The sequence below is a fragment of the Engraulis encrasicolus genome, chromosome 14 (genome assembly GCF_034702125.1).
Source record: "Engraulis encrasicolus isolate BLACKSEA-1 chromosome 14, IST_EnEncr_1.0, whole genome shotgun sequence".
Lineage (NCBI taxonomy): Eukaryota > Metazoa > Chordata > Actinopteri > Clupeiformes > Engraulidae > Engraulis > Engraulis encrasicolus.
The window spans coordinates 35840188-35855259 of record NC_085870.1 but is presented as its reverse complement, the minus strand read 5'-3'; the positions used below and the strand labels follow the sequence as shown (position 1 = coordinate 35855259).

Here is a 15072-nt window from a genome sequence, read left to right as displayed (position 1 = left end):
CATTATATTCATATTTCTGAATAGTAATATACATGGTGCTTTGGTTTAAAACATCTTAACATAAGAACAGGGCCAGTTCGATATTTTGCTGACCAGTCATACACACTTGGATAAAACTCCAAGTCCCAGAATGCAATTTTCATTTCTGGATCATCACAGAGCAACTCAACAGAAACACAACCATCCCCTATTACGTGCACAATGTTGGATATAGATGGGAATTTGTAAGGCTATCTACAGTATGTGATACTGGGACTTCATATGTATTCATTTTAAGTTTCTCAATGGCATTTTAAGGTTTACAGCACGGATGGTAGATATGTTTCAATGACGTAGCTGCTAGCTAACTAGCTCGCGAAGGACTGTCAGATGTATTTGTCTGTGGCCTAGATCAATTGATGGGCAGACGCAGCGGAAACATTGTGTCTTGAAATCAAAGTGGCTGATTCGAAATGGTCCATTTCTAATGCCGCTCAATTCTGGAGGACGTGAACTAAATATGCCAAGCCTGCTGCAATGACAACATGAACTTGAAAAAATCCAGAAGCGGTGCGTCCTCCCCATTGAATGGAGTGGATAAACAAGGTGGGATTTTTCTCAACGCTGGCAAATGTTAAGATCGGAGTGTGTGGATTGTAATCAGATTTTATTTCTTACGTCCCCGTTTACTATGCAGTGGCATGGAAGTTTAATCCAATAGCTTTCTTAGTGGTCAATCTCTTTAGTACAAACTGCACTTGGTTATGGCTCAACTGTCAAGCTTGATTCCTTGGCGTTAAGTTGCGTTGAACCAGTAGCCAAAATCATGTGCATTGTCATTTGCAAGTGATAGTTTCTTGATACATTAATGTATCCGGGATATTGTATTGCATAGGCGCACAATCTCTAGACACCTGCCCTCTCTGTTGTATCACGAATTGACAATACTCTTTTGCTCATGACATGGCTGGGTCTTTGGCATGCAATTTTGTGTGGGGTGTGCGTGGGTATTAGAATGTGGGCTTGAGTGTCAGAGGAATGTTTTTTCGCTTTTAACACACATTTTCATCTTTTAAATGAATACCATGTCTGTCCTAGATTTGTTTTGAATCTGAAAGATGTAATGAAGCCTATCCATAGTATCCATATCCAGTAGCCCCAGCAGATTGGTTTTACATGTTTGAACTTTCTCCTAATTCCACAGTTGGCAGGTCTGTGTTTGTCCACAAAGTATGAAGAAATTGGCTCAGCAATGTTGGGATAAGGTGAAGGATTAGCCTCTTTTCAACAGGACTGCTGTAACTTATCTTGAGCAATCTCCTGGCTCTGAAAAGGAGAAAACAATCTGTTGCCTGCTACTCCAACCATTCCCCGTTCCCCAGCCATTTGGGAATGGCGCACAAGTCAGTAGCGCAGGCGGCGGTATGTCTTGTTTTCTGGCAAAGCTTATGAGAGGTTACCATGGTGCTGATCTTCACAGATCCGGAGTCGAAGAAGAGGAAGAAGGAGGCTGATATCGCACACGCCCTGAGCGTGTCGCCGGTGGATGTGGCGGCCCTACGCCGGATGGCCATCAGCGAGGGCGGGCTGCTCACCGATGAGATCCGCTGCAAAGTGTGGCCATGCCTGCTCAACGTCAACCTGGAGGGCATCTCAGACGAGCTCGGTCAGTCTGGGGGCGTTTGGGAGAGTTGGGGAGAGTTGGAGGGCGGGGTTTGGGGTTGACTTCTTGCTGGAACTGCTGTTTGCCGTTTAATAATATTTGGTTGCTGATTTGCTTCATGTTACAAGGTAGGGGAGACCGGGGTTGGTTGTCACACGGGTAGGTTGTCACAGTCATCATATCTCAGCCGCTATAGGGCGTAGATCAAAAGTTTTGATACAGATCTGTTCAGAATTGGGGTTTAAGGTCACCTACGTTGATAGTGGAGGTGAAAACAGCATCACTTTGAAGTGAGACAACTTAAAGTGTTTTTCACATGCAAAACCAACTTTTGAGGACTCCATTGTTTTTCTTATAAGTCATGACACTACAAGTTGATGTGAAAATAAATATTGCCGTTTGAAAGTGTAAAGGTAAAGCTAAAAATTGGTTATTTTCTTTCGGAGCTAGAGTAATGCATGTGGACACAAGCCTCCAAAATAGCTCAAAATGTCAGTTGGGGTAGGTTGTCACAATTTTTTCGGGGTTGGTTGTCACATTAATTACATTGCAAAGTTGTTAGTACTGGCATTGTTATGACTTTCATTGGGCTATAGTTTGTCCTGTGCACTGTATGTTTGCATGATTGAGGATTGGTTGGCTTTGTGTTTAACATTTATGAACTTATGGATAACATTTATGGATTAATGATTTTTAATGAATTTCAGTGACATTTTAATGAATTTAATGAAATGAAGTGAAAATGAAATAAACTAATGACTTTTTAAAATGTAGTTGATGCTTTTATACACATGAGATTAGTTCAGTGTAGTTTAGTTTCATATTTCATTGACAATAATGAAAAATATATAATTTAAAATATGTCTCTATTTTTCCATTTCCCCCATTACAATAACACAGGGACAACCAACCCCATCGGGTGTGACAACCTACCCCGAAATGGGGTTGGTTGTCACATCTGTGCAAGGTGCCTTTGACAATCCATATCTTTTTAAGAGAAAGGAGTCTTCTGGATCTAAGACTATCCAAATGGACCTGAGACATCAGTCAATAACTATGGACAGAAATGGTGTCCTTACCATATACCAATGTAGCAGAAATTGGATTTAAGTAAAAAGTGTGACAACCAACCCCGGTCTCCCCTACTTTAGTAGTGCCTGTGCCAATATGGGACCAGAGCATCGGAATAAATGACGGCATGAATAGTTGGTGGGGGTTCACCAGAGATCAGCCTCTTGCAAGAACTGTTTTATGCTTTATGTATTTGGTTGCTGATTAGCTTCATGTTGAAAGGCAGTTTAGTAGTGCCTGTGCCAGTAGCACTTCAGAGTCTTGGGAAAAAATGATGGCGTGAGTGAATAGTTGGTGAGGTTTCCCCATAGGTCGTGTTGTATGCCATTTGTATTTGGTGTCATTATGCTTCACTCGACAACACAGTGGTGCTATTATGTTGGCACCAAATGATTGGCAAACTTGATGGCGTGGGCCGTTTATTTTAAATATAAATGATACTAAATATTTGTTCATTCTCAGTGTTTTTCTTTTCCTGAAAGTGTCCACAAGCTAATGCCTTAGCACATGAAAGCACATCCTCACCCACGTCTCTAGTTTTCGCCGCTAGTTTTCTAATTGATTGTTCTTTGTGTTGGTCAGTTTCTAGTTTTCTAATTGATTGTTCTTTGTGTTGGTCAGTTTCTAGTTTTCAAATTGATTGTTCTTTGTGGTGGTTATGTCTGTGCCTACAGAGGAGGTGGATCGAACCAACAACAAGGACTACAATCAGGTGCTGCTGGACGTCCAGCGATCCCTTCGGCGATTTCCCAAAGGTCAGTGGGCCTCTCTCTCTCTCTCTCTCTCTCTCTCTTTCTTTCTTTCTTTCTTTCTTTCTTTCTTTCTTTCTCTTTCTTTCTTTCTTTCTTTCTTTCTCTCTCTCTTTCTTTCTTTCTTTCTCTCTCTCTCTCTCTCTCTCTCTCTCTCTCTCTCTCTCTCTCTCTCTCTCGGCTGTGCTGGTGTCTGGAGAATGCAGAGTTTGTAAGCAGGCTGCTGGGTGGGTAGTACAATTGGCCTGGTATGCCAAGACTTGCCCAAGACATTGACCTTGCTTTTTTCACTTGGCAATTTGTAAAACATGTTCAAGTGTCTGCTTTGGTCTCCAGTTCTTGATTAAATAGAATTGAGGGCACAAAAAATCTAGGTAAAGATTGTTTGTGGGCTTTTTTGGCACTATTGTGTATTGTGGGAGAGAGATGGCATAGAGAAATGTTGAGAAATTACCGAAGCCGGACTCGAACCTTGGTCCCCATGGGCATTGCCCCTCTCCTTTAAATTGGAATGGAAGAAATCTATTTTAAGATTTCATATTCATGGCAAAAACACCTTTGTGTCATGCTGACATTGACAACCCCAGCACATTCACAATACCCCCTCTTCTCAATTCTACCCTTGCGTACCAATAAAAGTAATCTAATCTAAAAAAAAAAAATCTAATCTCTCGTTTTACCTTCACAGGTATGCCTGACGAGCAGCGTATGGGGCTTCAGGAGGAGCTAATTGACATCATCCTGCGTGTGCTGCTGAAGAACCCGCAGCTCCACTACTACCAGGGTTACCATGACATCGTGGTCACTTTCCTGCTGGTGCTGGGGGAGAGACTGGCTACCATTCTGGTAGAGAAGCTCTCCACACACCATCTCAGGTAGGACTACTGCAGGGGTGGGGAACCTGTATCTCGATAGCCTTATTCGGCCCCCTATATCATTTTAATGTCATGCAGTTTCACATGAAATATGACACACCATCTCAGGTAGGACTACTGCAGAGGTGGGGAACCTCTGTCTCGAGAGTCATTTACGGCCCTTGAGGCCGTCTTATTCAGCCCTCAATATATTTTTTTAATATTATGCAGGTTCACATGAAATATGAAATTGTATTGTACAGAAATCTTAGAAATTACACTGGCTTCAGAACTCTCTTTGTCTCTGCCTTCCGGTACGGTCATTTTAAATGGGAAGACACGGGAATGGAAATTCACAGAGGTCGCACAGTTCAGTGGGGAGAGTACTCCCCTAGCCTCTTATCTAGCAGGTGTTCACTGGCAAGAGCTCACACAGAAACAGAGTTTGATCAGAAACATACAGAAAGAAGAACAAAGTCTTAACTACATATTAGAATTCTTCTTACACTACTGTACTTCCCTACTAAGCAAAAAGGCAGTAACTACGCAGAAATGGTCCTCTTCTCCAGCCTAAGTAGTTTTGGGTAGATTATTGTCATGTGGCACTTTTTGTTTCTTTATATTACCACATTCTTTGCAGACCAATCATTTTATTTAACTTTACAACAATGCAGTTAATGTGTTTTTGATTGGTAGGACAGTGTAGTGAACCCAGAGGAGTGTATAAACATTGCAGAGGTGTCCACTCCATACACCATCTCGATTAATGTAGTGGAGCCAGAAGGATGTATAAGGAGTCTCATATCTCCCCTGAGTGCTGCTGAAAAATGGTTGTTGAAAATGCTGAAAAGAGTCTTGTATTGGTTCCTCCTATAACAATGTTGCAATAGTTACTTCTATCAGTCATATGGAAGACTAAAAAAGGATCCTAAAAATGGATCCTGCTCTTCATGTTGCCCCGTAGTTATGCTAATTTTAATAAAAGGGGATTTCTTTAGTGATCCCTCTGTATGAGCATAAATAAATTAACCAATGAAGCTGTACTTAATCTATTCAGTTGTATTACATTCACAATGGCAGGAAATTACAGGGTGTTGTTTATTTAACCATGAAATGCATTCGGTAATCAGGGAAATTATGCTTGCTGTTGGAACGTGACCATCACCATCCGGTCTGTGTCCTCCCACAGGGATTTCATGGACCCCACTATGGACAACACTAAACACATCCTGAACTACCTGATGCCAATAATAGACCGAGTCAATCCTGAGGTGCACGACTTCATGGAACAGTAGGTGCACTTAGTCCAGTTTAGCAACCTGAATGACATGATATACAGTTGAGGACGATATTATTAGCCCCCTTCCTGAAATTAGACATTTCTCTTGATTGCTCAGTGAGAATGACCATTATTTACCGTTTCTGTTATTCTGGAAAACCTGGTAGGACATGTGCCAACATAGTTAACAACTTGTTAAAATGCCTGGTGTCAATTTCGGTGAATAAATGGCACTGCATTGACTATTAATGATAAGGGGGGGTAATAGTTTTATCCTTGCCATTTTTACACTTTTTTGTTTAAACTCATTGTAAAAATGGAAAAGTCCAAATTCAACATATTGGATACTATCTCCATTGTGTATTAGTTTTCAGAATAACATAGATGTATTAATAATGATCATTCTTAATGATTAATCAAGAGAGATGTCTAATTTCAGGAGGGGGGCTAATAATATCGTCCTCAACTGTATGCCTACAAGTGAAGGATAATGCCTTGTGTACACCAAGCACGACCTATGCTACCCAGGTAGCTGAGGGTGGTTGAAGAAGTTTCGCCATGAATTCACTCTGGTCATGGCATTGAATGTTTCATTTAGCTAATCACATAACGGCTCTGGCTTGACAGCCTGGGCCATTCGGAGATATGAACGTACCAATTGGTTTTCACCCAACCGAGTCATAGCTCATTACCATAAGGTTAGCTTGACTTTAATCGTTAAAATCTGCTCTGGTCGCTCAGTTTTCTTCGCTCCTGTCGAATTTGCTATGGTAGCTCTATTTGCCTTCCCTCCATAGAGAAATAATGACTTCCGCCGCTCAGGTAGCGTAGGTCGCGCTTGGTGTACACAAGGCATAATGCAGTGAAAGCTGGGCCTACATTACCGTGTTTTAATGATGTGCTTGTAAGATAAGGTTTAATTTAATATAAAGAGCCTGTTGTATGAGAAGTAATATTGTTAAACCACAGTTGGATGCACAGTCAGTCGAGCCTTGTGTGGAGGATTGGTGTTTTTGCCACCAGACTGCGTCTCACCAATTTCATCCCCCCATTCATGATGGTCAGAATGAAGTTAGCCATACTTGCGTAACGATCTGGAGACGCTTGTTGTGTAATTACATTTTATCATTTGCAAGTCACATTCTCCCCAGGCGTGTCTCCTCAAGGGTGTGTTGTAGACTCGGCTTGGTATCCTTGGTGTGTGTGTGTGTGTGTGTGTGTGTGTGTGTGTGTGTGTGTGTGTGTGTGTGTGTGTGTGTGTGTGTGTGTGTGTGTGTGTGTGTGTGTGTGTGTGTGTTTCTCACTGTACTATGTGCGTGTGTGTGTGTGTGTGTTTGTGTGTGTGTTTGTGTGTGTGTGTGTGTGTGTGTGTGTGTGTGTGTGTGTGTGTGTGTGTGTTTCTCACTGTGTGCGTTTGCATGTGCGTGTGTGTGTGTGCGCGCGTGTGTGTGCGCGTGTGTGTGTGTGTGTGTGTGTGTTCCTGTCACTGCAGGGCGGAGGTGGGCACCATATTTGCCCTCAGCTGGCTCATCACGTGGTTTGGTCACGTCCTGTCCGACTTCCGCCACGTCGTGCGGTTGTATGACTTCTTCTTGGCCTGTCACCCCCTCATGCCAATATATTTTGCTGCTGTGGTATGTACACTGATTGTTTTATTAACATATTTCACATGATGCTGTAAGGATTGCAAATTCACTGCACTTTAGATGGATTTCAGGGCAACTTTCAAGCCACCCATGTGTGCATTACTGTTTGAGTGACAGCAAGTGACAAACATTTTTTGATCTCCAGCTTTGTGTGCATCTTTAAATGTTTATAAATGGAAACCCATCTACAGTACTGTATATGGCACCCCAAACACTTTCATCACACATTATTCATCGCAATATGCATTTCCCTGTGCCAAACGCAGAGCCTGCTCTTAATTCTGTTTTTAGAAACGCTGCTGGAATTCCACTTTGATTTTGAACGTGTCAGACACACACACACGCATATATACACACATACTATTTCAATACTTTCTTTTTTCAAGTTTCACGCAGTGAAGAGGCGACCTAAATGGAGGAGCTATAAACTAACACTGCATATTAAAAAAAACAAACAAAAAAAACTCCCAGAAATCCAAAATCACTGTATTCTGCATGCATGGTTAATACAGGTAATGTCAATGGCTATCTACCTGCTGAGCTGAACCAGCTGCATATCATAGAACCAATTGGTAAATGATTGCAACACTGTGTGTTGGACTGTTTCATGACTTCCATGGCCAGGTGTTCCATTGCTACATCTACCTTGGTGGAAGTACCTCTACCTGAGGTAGAAGTCACGCTGTAGGCACAGAGGTAATGATGGTGACGCAGTACCACATAACTACATTGGCAAAACTAGTTCATTTGAAATGCAGTATATGCGTCTAGGTCAATTTATATGGGTATTTGAGATGATTGATCCGGAGGAAATGGTTCATAAGGAGTTTCGAAAGCCGAAAGAAAGCAGAAAGAAAGCCGAATCAGTATGACGTAAGCCCATGTCTATGAGATGCCATGCCCTTTCAGGAGACAAGCCGGGGTTCAGAATGAATTTAGTTCAATGGGGGAAATGTATTCCACTTTGTTGCATTGGTGACATGCAGAACGATTTATGTTGGTTACCCTGTTTGAGAATTCAATTGATCAATTCAATTTATTGTTCTTGGGAGGATAGCCCCTTGAGATACAATATCTCGTTTTCGAGGGGGTCCCCATAACATGACAGCACAATACAATACACAATACTGACAGGACGACATTTATGCGCATACAATACATTCGCTCAGAGTCTCCCCCACACTGCCACACCAACCCCCCACCCCTTCACTAAATTCACTTCACATATGCCTTCCAGTTACCTAAGGTAGAGGCCACGCTGGCTAGTGCTCCCTTTAAGCTGCATCGCACGCAACAGCACATAGGCCTCCCCTGATAGGCGGAGGGCCCTCCACTGGACCCAAACATGACCTCTTACAACCAGTCATATGGGTGGGACTCACTGCTACTGCTACTGTGACCGGAGCAGATTGAAGCACAGCACTCCAGTTGGCTGACTCATGTCTTAACGAGGGATAAGGGCCAAGGGGGATTGGAGTTAAAGCTAGAGTGAGAGGAATCAGTGGTCACTAGAGGCCAGCTGTCCACGCAAAGCCCTGACCCCCTCTCAACCTGTCCACCGGGCCAATAACAAGAAGGGTGTAGTAGTGAAGGTCTTTTTTGGCAGGCCTTAACATAGACCCATGACTGCCCCTCGTGGCAGACTTTGCCACTGCGTCTACTGAGATGGAAGATGCAGGATGAGCAATGGGCCTTTTTAGGGGCCAAGCAGCGAAGCTGGCGAAGGCCCCTATAGTGTTAGCTGGTATTCTTACGATTATTATTATTATTACGTAGGCATCTTTCCTCTCCTTAGCAAGTCTATGGCAGCCCATAGAACCGTAGGTAGGAAAATGCTGTAAATTGGCACACATATTAGGGACAGTCTCAGCATTACCCACAGCGATTTATAGGTCCCCAGTCCCAACGCTCTAGCGCCACCAGCAGGTCAAAGTTGCAGGTACATTTCAGCTTGTAACTTTTGAACCGCTGGGCCAATTTTCATAAACTTGGTATCCCTGGAATCCTTGAGCCAAGACGAATCCAACGCACCATATGACGTCATTTTCCGCCAGGATAGTTTTCCCGCCATTTTGAATTTTGTAAAATTCAATAAAAATGCTATTTTTCCCACAATTTTTGACCAATTTGCCCGAAACTTGGCATATAGTATCTCTGGACTGAGCTACACATGCGGTTTCAAGGAATATATGTTTTATCGTTTATTCGTGACAGCCAATCAAAGTTGATGTAAAAGTGGCAAAACAGGAAGTGAGGTCATATCTCAGCAACCGTTTGTCGAATTAGGCTAGGATTTTTTACACACATAGTAGTCCATCCCATGACCTACCACAAAGAAAATTATACCCCCAGCTCAAACTCTGTAGCGCCACCAACAGGTCAACTTTTTAGCTACATTTTTGCCTGTAGCTTTTACACCGTATGCCTAATTTTGAAAATAATACTTTCACTAGAATCCTTGGGCCAAGCCGAATCCAACGCACTATATGACTTCATGTCAACCGGAAGAAAAATTTCCGCCATTTTGAATTTTGTGAAATTCAATAAAAATGCTACTTGTCCCACAATTTTGGTCAGAATGCCCTACAAAAGGGTACACTTCATCTTGGCACTGATTTGCTTTAGGGTATTCAAAGAATTTTTGATACCTCTTATCGTTTGAGGGTGACAGCCAATCAAAATTGTGGTAAAAGTGGTGAAACAGGAAGTGAGGTCATACCTCAGCAATCGTTTGTCAAATTCTGTTAGGATTTTTTGCACACATACTAGTCCATCCCATGACCTCCCACAAAAAAATCCAGACCCCAAGCTCAAACTCTCTAGCGCCACCAACAGGTAACAGGAAGTGAGCTCATATCTCGGCAGCTCTTCAACGGATTCAAACTAAACTTGGTTCATGTGATCACACTCCCCTCCGAGGAATGCACACCAACATTGCCAACATTTTGGGCCAAAGGGGGCGCTGCAGCTCCTTTTGTTGCCGTGGCGACTTTGGCAACTTTACTGCTTGGCCCCGCATTGCTGCTTGCAGCTATATTTTCACATTAAGTTATACGAAGCTGCATAGACATATACAGTACATAGGCATCACTGTTTTCTACTTGAAACTGGTCGTTAGTCCCTGCTTCTTTTCAAAACAGAACATGTTTGCTGACTCTGAGAAAATGGCTAATTCATTTTGTTACAGTAGTGCTTATTTTAGGAAGTTCATGATCCTTAACCATATAGACTCTCAACATGCATTACATATTAGTTAGGAGTTTTCATCTAGATGGCCTAATATTAAGTGATAATAACGGAAATGTAAGGCTCACAAATTAAGACTCTGTTGCGAATTACCATATACAGTATTTTCACATCACACTACTGTCTCTGTGCTGTACTGCAGATTGTGCTGTGAGACTGTAAATGTTATATATCGTGTAGTTCACACATAACAATATTGTTGGTCCACTCTTACGCATGTTTTACATGTGTTTCTTTGCTGCCCTCTGCAGATTGCGCTGTGTAGTGTGTAGTCTGTAGACCAGTGTTCAACAAATGGCGGCCTGTGGGCCAGAATCGGACCGGGCAAGGCAAACATTTGGCCCACCATGAGGTTGGAGCAAATAAAAACACATGTGCTATCTGTGGCCATACGGGCAACGATTTGATTGTCCCTCAGCCTCATTTGGCAACACAATTTGGCCTTTGGCGAAAAATAATTGGAGACCACTAGACGTTATGAAGGATCATGTATTTAACCAGTATGCTCTGTCTCATTGTTGCCCACTGCAGATTGTGCTTTGAGTCTGTATATTTAGTTGTTCAGATACACCGCGCTCTTCCGTGTGGTGCGTCTCCAGTTGAATAACTTGGAAGGTGAAAAGGTGGATCGCGAATCACTCGGGTTCTTCTTTTATTTTTTTTATTTTTTTTTTACATAGCAGCAGAAGAATAGACCGACGTTTCGGCTGTTGCCTTCGTCTTTGTCTGCCAAAACGTTTGTCTGTTCTTCTGCTGCTATGTAAAAAATAAAAATAAATTAAAAAAAAGAGTCTGTTTATTTAGCCATGATGCTGGGTCTCTGTGCTGTGTGCTGCAGATTGTGCTGTATCGCGAGGAGGACGTCCTGGACTGTGAGTGCGACATGGCCTCCCTGCACCACCTGCTGTCCCAGATCCCTCAGGACCTGCCGTACGAGACCCTCATCAGCCGCGCGGGCGACCTCTTCGTCCAGTTCCCACCCTCCGAGCTCGCACGGGAGGCCACACACCAGCGCAACCGAGAGTGAGTGGCCCCACTTTAACATGTTCATGTAACTACTTTAAGCTGCTGTTACGCAGATCAATCTCAACTCGTTTTCAGAATCATTGTGATAAGGTGTTGCTGCTGGACTGCAGTTGTTGTCAAACAGGACCTTTTGGATGACTTCTCACAGTGAATTTGAATTTATTTACTTATTGTATAGATCTTTGGTCAGTGTAGAGTGCACGTATGGTATGATGTGTTTTAATGTGCTATATATTTACTTAATCTCCAAAAGCAGGGGTTGACTGGAGTCACAATAACTGCAATGGCATTCATGAATATTCCCATTTAAACGTTGACATTTGAACATCAGAAAATATTCAATCATCATCATCCCCCGACTCTGTGGACAAATTGTAATATTGATTTTTTTTTAAAAAAAAAATTGTTTTGGTCTTTGTAGACTTTATTATGCCCCAATACGGCACAAAAATGATGGTATCGGTATCAGCAAGTACTAACAAATAGGGCACGGACACCATTTACTGATGCTTGTATGACACTTGAATGCAGCCGTGAACTTCATATCTTGATATCAGAGGTATTTAAAAAGTATAAAAAGTTCTACTGCACTCACTTTGTATAGTATTTGTCTTTTTCCTGTTTCACAAAGGTAGGTAGCAGCCTGGCAAAACCATGATAGCAATGATTATACATCCAAGTAGTATGCGGCTCTTCATATATATCTATACATTTCAAACAGAGTGGTATTGGTACCGGCCGATACTGCACAGCCAGGTATCGGTATCAGGGCCAAAAATGGTATTGGTGCAAGACTACTTTTAGGGGACCTTTACAGATTCAACATCCTGATTGCAAATGAAAAATGACCTTTTGAATTGCGCTTTTGCGAGATATTGAATTAAACTTCTACCTTGCGACGTCATCATGAGGTTTCATATTGGAGAGATTACATATTGAGATTATATCGGGAGATTATATATTGAAATGGACTCCTGTGCCTCTTTTCCACTGCCGGTTTTCTGGTAGGCCTACAGCTCGACACAGCTCGACTCGGCCGCCACTTTTTGCTTTGAGCTCTGTGGTGCCTATTCGAAATGCAAAAAGTGGTTGCCGAGTCGCGGTGTGTCGAGCTGTAGGCCTACCAGAAAACATGCAGTGGAAAAGAGGCACTGGTGTCTTGAGTTGATTCATCTGTGCCATTGCTTCTATCAGCGGTTAATTTACAGTGCATCAAGCATTGACCTCTCCCTCTCTCTCATCTTCTATTTGTGCACCACGTCATCACAAGTTGCAAGTAGGCATCATGTCAAGAGGAGATCTTCTCCTTGGTTTTAGAGAAGCTCAAACCAATCCCCCCCTCCTGTCTCTCTCTCTCTCTCTCTCTCTCTCTCTCTCTCTCTCTCTCTCTCTCTCTCTCTCCCTCTCTCTCCCTCTCTCCAGGACGGCGTCCTCCACCTTTAACGACTTTGGGTTGCCGTCCTCCCAGCAGCGTCCGGACTCGGCACTGAGGCGCAGGAGGCGGGGAGAGCCCCAGCAGGGCCCGGCCCCCATGGAGGCCAAGCAGGGGGCCGTGGTGTCCATGCGGCCCTCCGCCCGACGCTTCGTACGCCTGGCTGTCATGGGCATCACCGTGGCCCTCGGGGCCGCCGCCCTGGCAATGGTCAACCAAGCCCTGGACTGGGGAACCAAGCTGGATTTACAGTTCTTCCCCTGAGACTGAGAGAGACAGACACAGAGAGGAGCTGAAGCTGCAGTTCTTCATCTGAGACTCAGAGGCGGAGAGGAGCTGAGGTACAGTTCTTCATCTGAGAGGGACAGAGAGGAGCTGAACTGTAGAGAAATGATGACTGGACCTGGATGCAGTCACTGTTTATATGGATGAATGGATGGATGAATGGATGGAGGAAGGGATTGATGGATGGATGGATGAAGAAGTTGAAAAAGAAGGCTTCTGGAAGGCTCCAGGATTGTTCCGTAATACCATCTTTGCCTGTTGTGTGAAAAAAACAGGTGGATATGGAGGACAAAAAAACACTTAATTGATCGTATTATTTATATTTGTATATATAATATATAAAGTCTGCAAACCTATAGAAATGATTAATATCATGCTTACAGAGATTAAAGATGTGTGTGTATTTTTTTGTTTTTGGTGTTATTCATGAAGTCATTTTAAAACAACTCGGTCACTTCTGTTGCTCAGAAGTTGTCAGGTAGTTAGTTGTATATGTAGGAGAGAGATTTCGGAGAAGATCTTCAGAAGGGTGGCATTTGAATATACAGCACGTATAAGGGCCAAGAAGAATGGGACAAAAACAAGTCTCCTAATATCGTTTCCACATCGTAAGGATATTCCAAGAAGGTAGCTCAGTAGTAAACTAGGTTACGTTAACCTGTGGAAGTAAAGCATCTAATAATACAAGAGCCTGGAGTTTCCGATTTTCTTAACTGAACGATTTGTGCAGGTTATCTATTAGCAAGTTTATAACTTTCCGTAGGTTAGCTTAGACAGGTTTATGACTCAACTGTGTTCTTGGGATGACCACATTTGCCATATTGGGGTCTGTGACTGGCACAGCTTGTGTGTGTACGTCTTCACAGGCCTGCATGATCAGAGTAGTTTGCAGTTCAAGTGTCTTCGTTTCATCTTCTTACTCTCATAACCCTGATAAACTATACTTGAGACCAAAAACATATATTTTTTGTTGGAATGCCATCCTTTTTATGTGACTTGCTTTTGTATTTTTTGTATGAATTCATTCAAATAACTCTGAAGCTTCTCTGTACAGGCTTAACCCCCTGTAATGAATAAATGTATATGTATAGGATTGAAGGTTCATGATGGCATAGTCTTGTGTTTTTCTTTTGTTCTGTTGGCATAAAACTAGCATGAGTCCCATAGGTTAAGTCAAGAACTATGTGAGGTGAAAATACAGGGTAGTTTGGTTCAATGCTTTTTGTTCTAGTGCAATGTTTTCTGCCTCTGGTATTTGTAACAACACTGGCTGTGTGTGTCATACACACACATACACACACACACACACACAAAGCAAGCAAGGTCCTGCTAGAACACATTTCCACATTCTCAGTCTGAGGAATACTGTACTCTTCTCCTAAATGTTACCCGATGCTGTGGGCCTTCAAAGCAATTGGCTGAAGTGTTGGCCTGTCTTTTGTTAGTGGAGAGTTTGGAGTTTTGTATTTTGTTGGTTTATTTGCACTAAAACACGCCTCATGCTTTTTGACATTGCACTATGTGGCTTGTGGAGGAGACACCTCTTATATTAACCACTGTCATAGTTTAATCTGTATTACATGGACAATAAAGTTGTTATAAAAAGAGAATGGGAAGTTAAATTATGTATATTTGGATGTCTTATGTTTTACAAGTATATGTGTGTAGGATTTAATCTAGATGGCAACTCTTCAGGTGCTGTGCTAGGGATTATGTTTGAAATATAGAAATACACAAAGGGCTTGAATGGACAATACAGAGTTCATAGTTAATATTTTGCCAAACAGTGACCCCCCTTAGAAATATTTCAATTATTAAATAACTCACACAAACTCTTAAGAT

The 15072-nt window shown here is 42.5% G+C and overlaps 1 protein-coding gene across 1 annotated transcript; it reads left to right on the top strand.

Moving 5' to 3' along the window:
* The first annotated feature begins 147 nt into the window (after positions 1-147).
* On the top strand, positions 148-14332 carry tbc1d20 (TBC1 domain family, member 20). Its single transcript, XM_063215637.1, has 8 exons — positions 148-585; positions 1460-1645; positions 3388-3468; positions 4151-4337; positions 5506-5607; positions 7088-7229; positions 11326-11510; positions 12936-14332. The coding sequence occupies exons 1-8, from the start codon at positions 525-527 to the stop codon at positions 13207-13209; spliced, it is 1218 nt and encodes a 405-aa protein (XP_063071707.1). The 5' UTR covers positions 148-524; the 3' UTR covers positions 13210-14332.
* Positions 14333-15072: the final 740 nt, after the last annotated feature.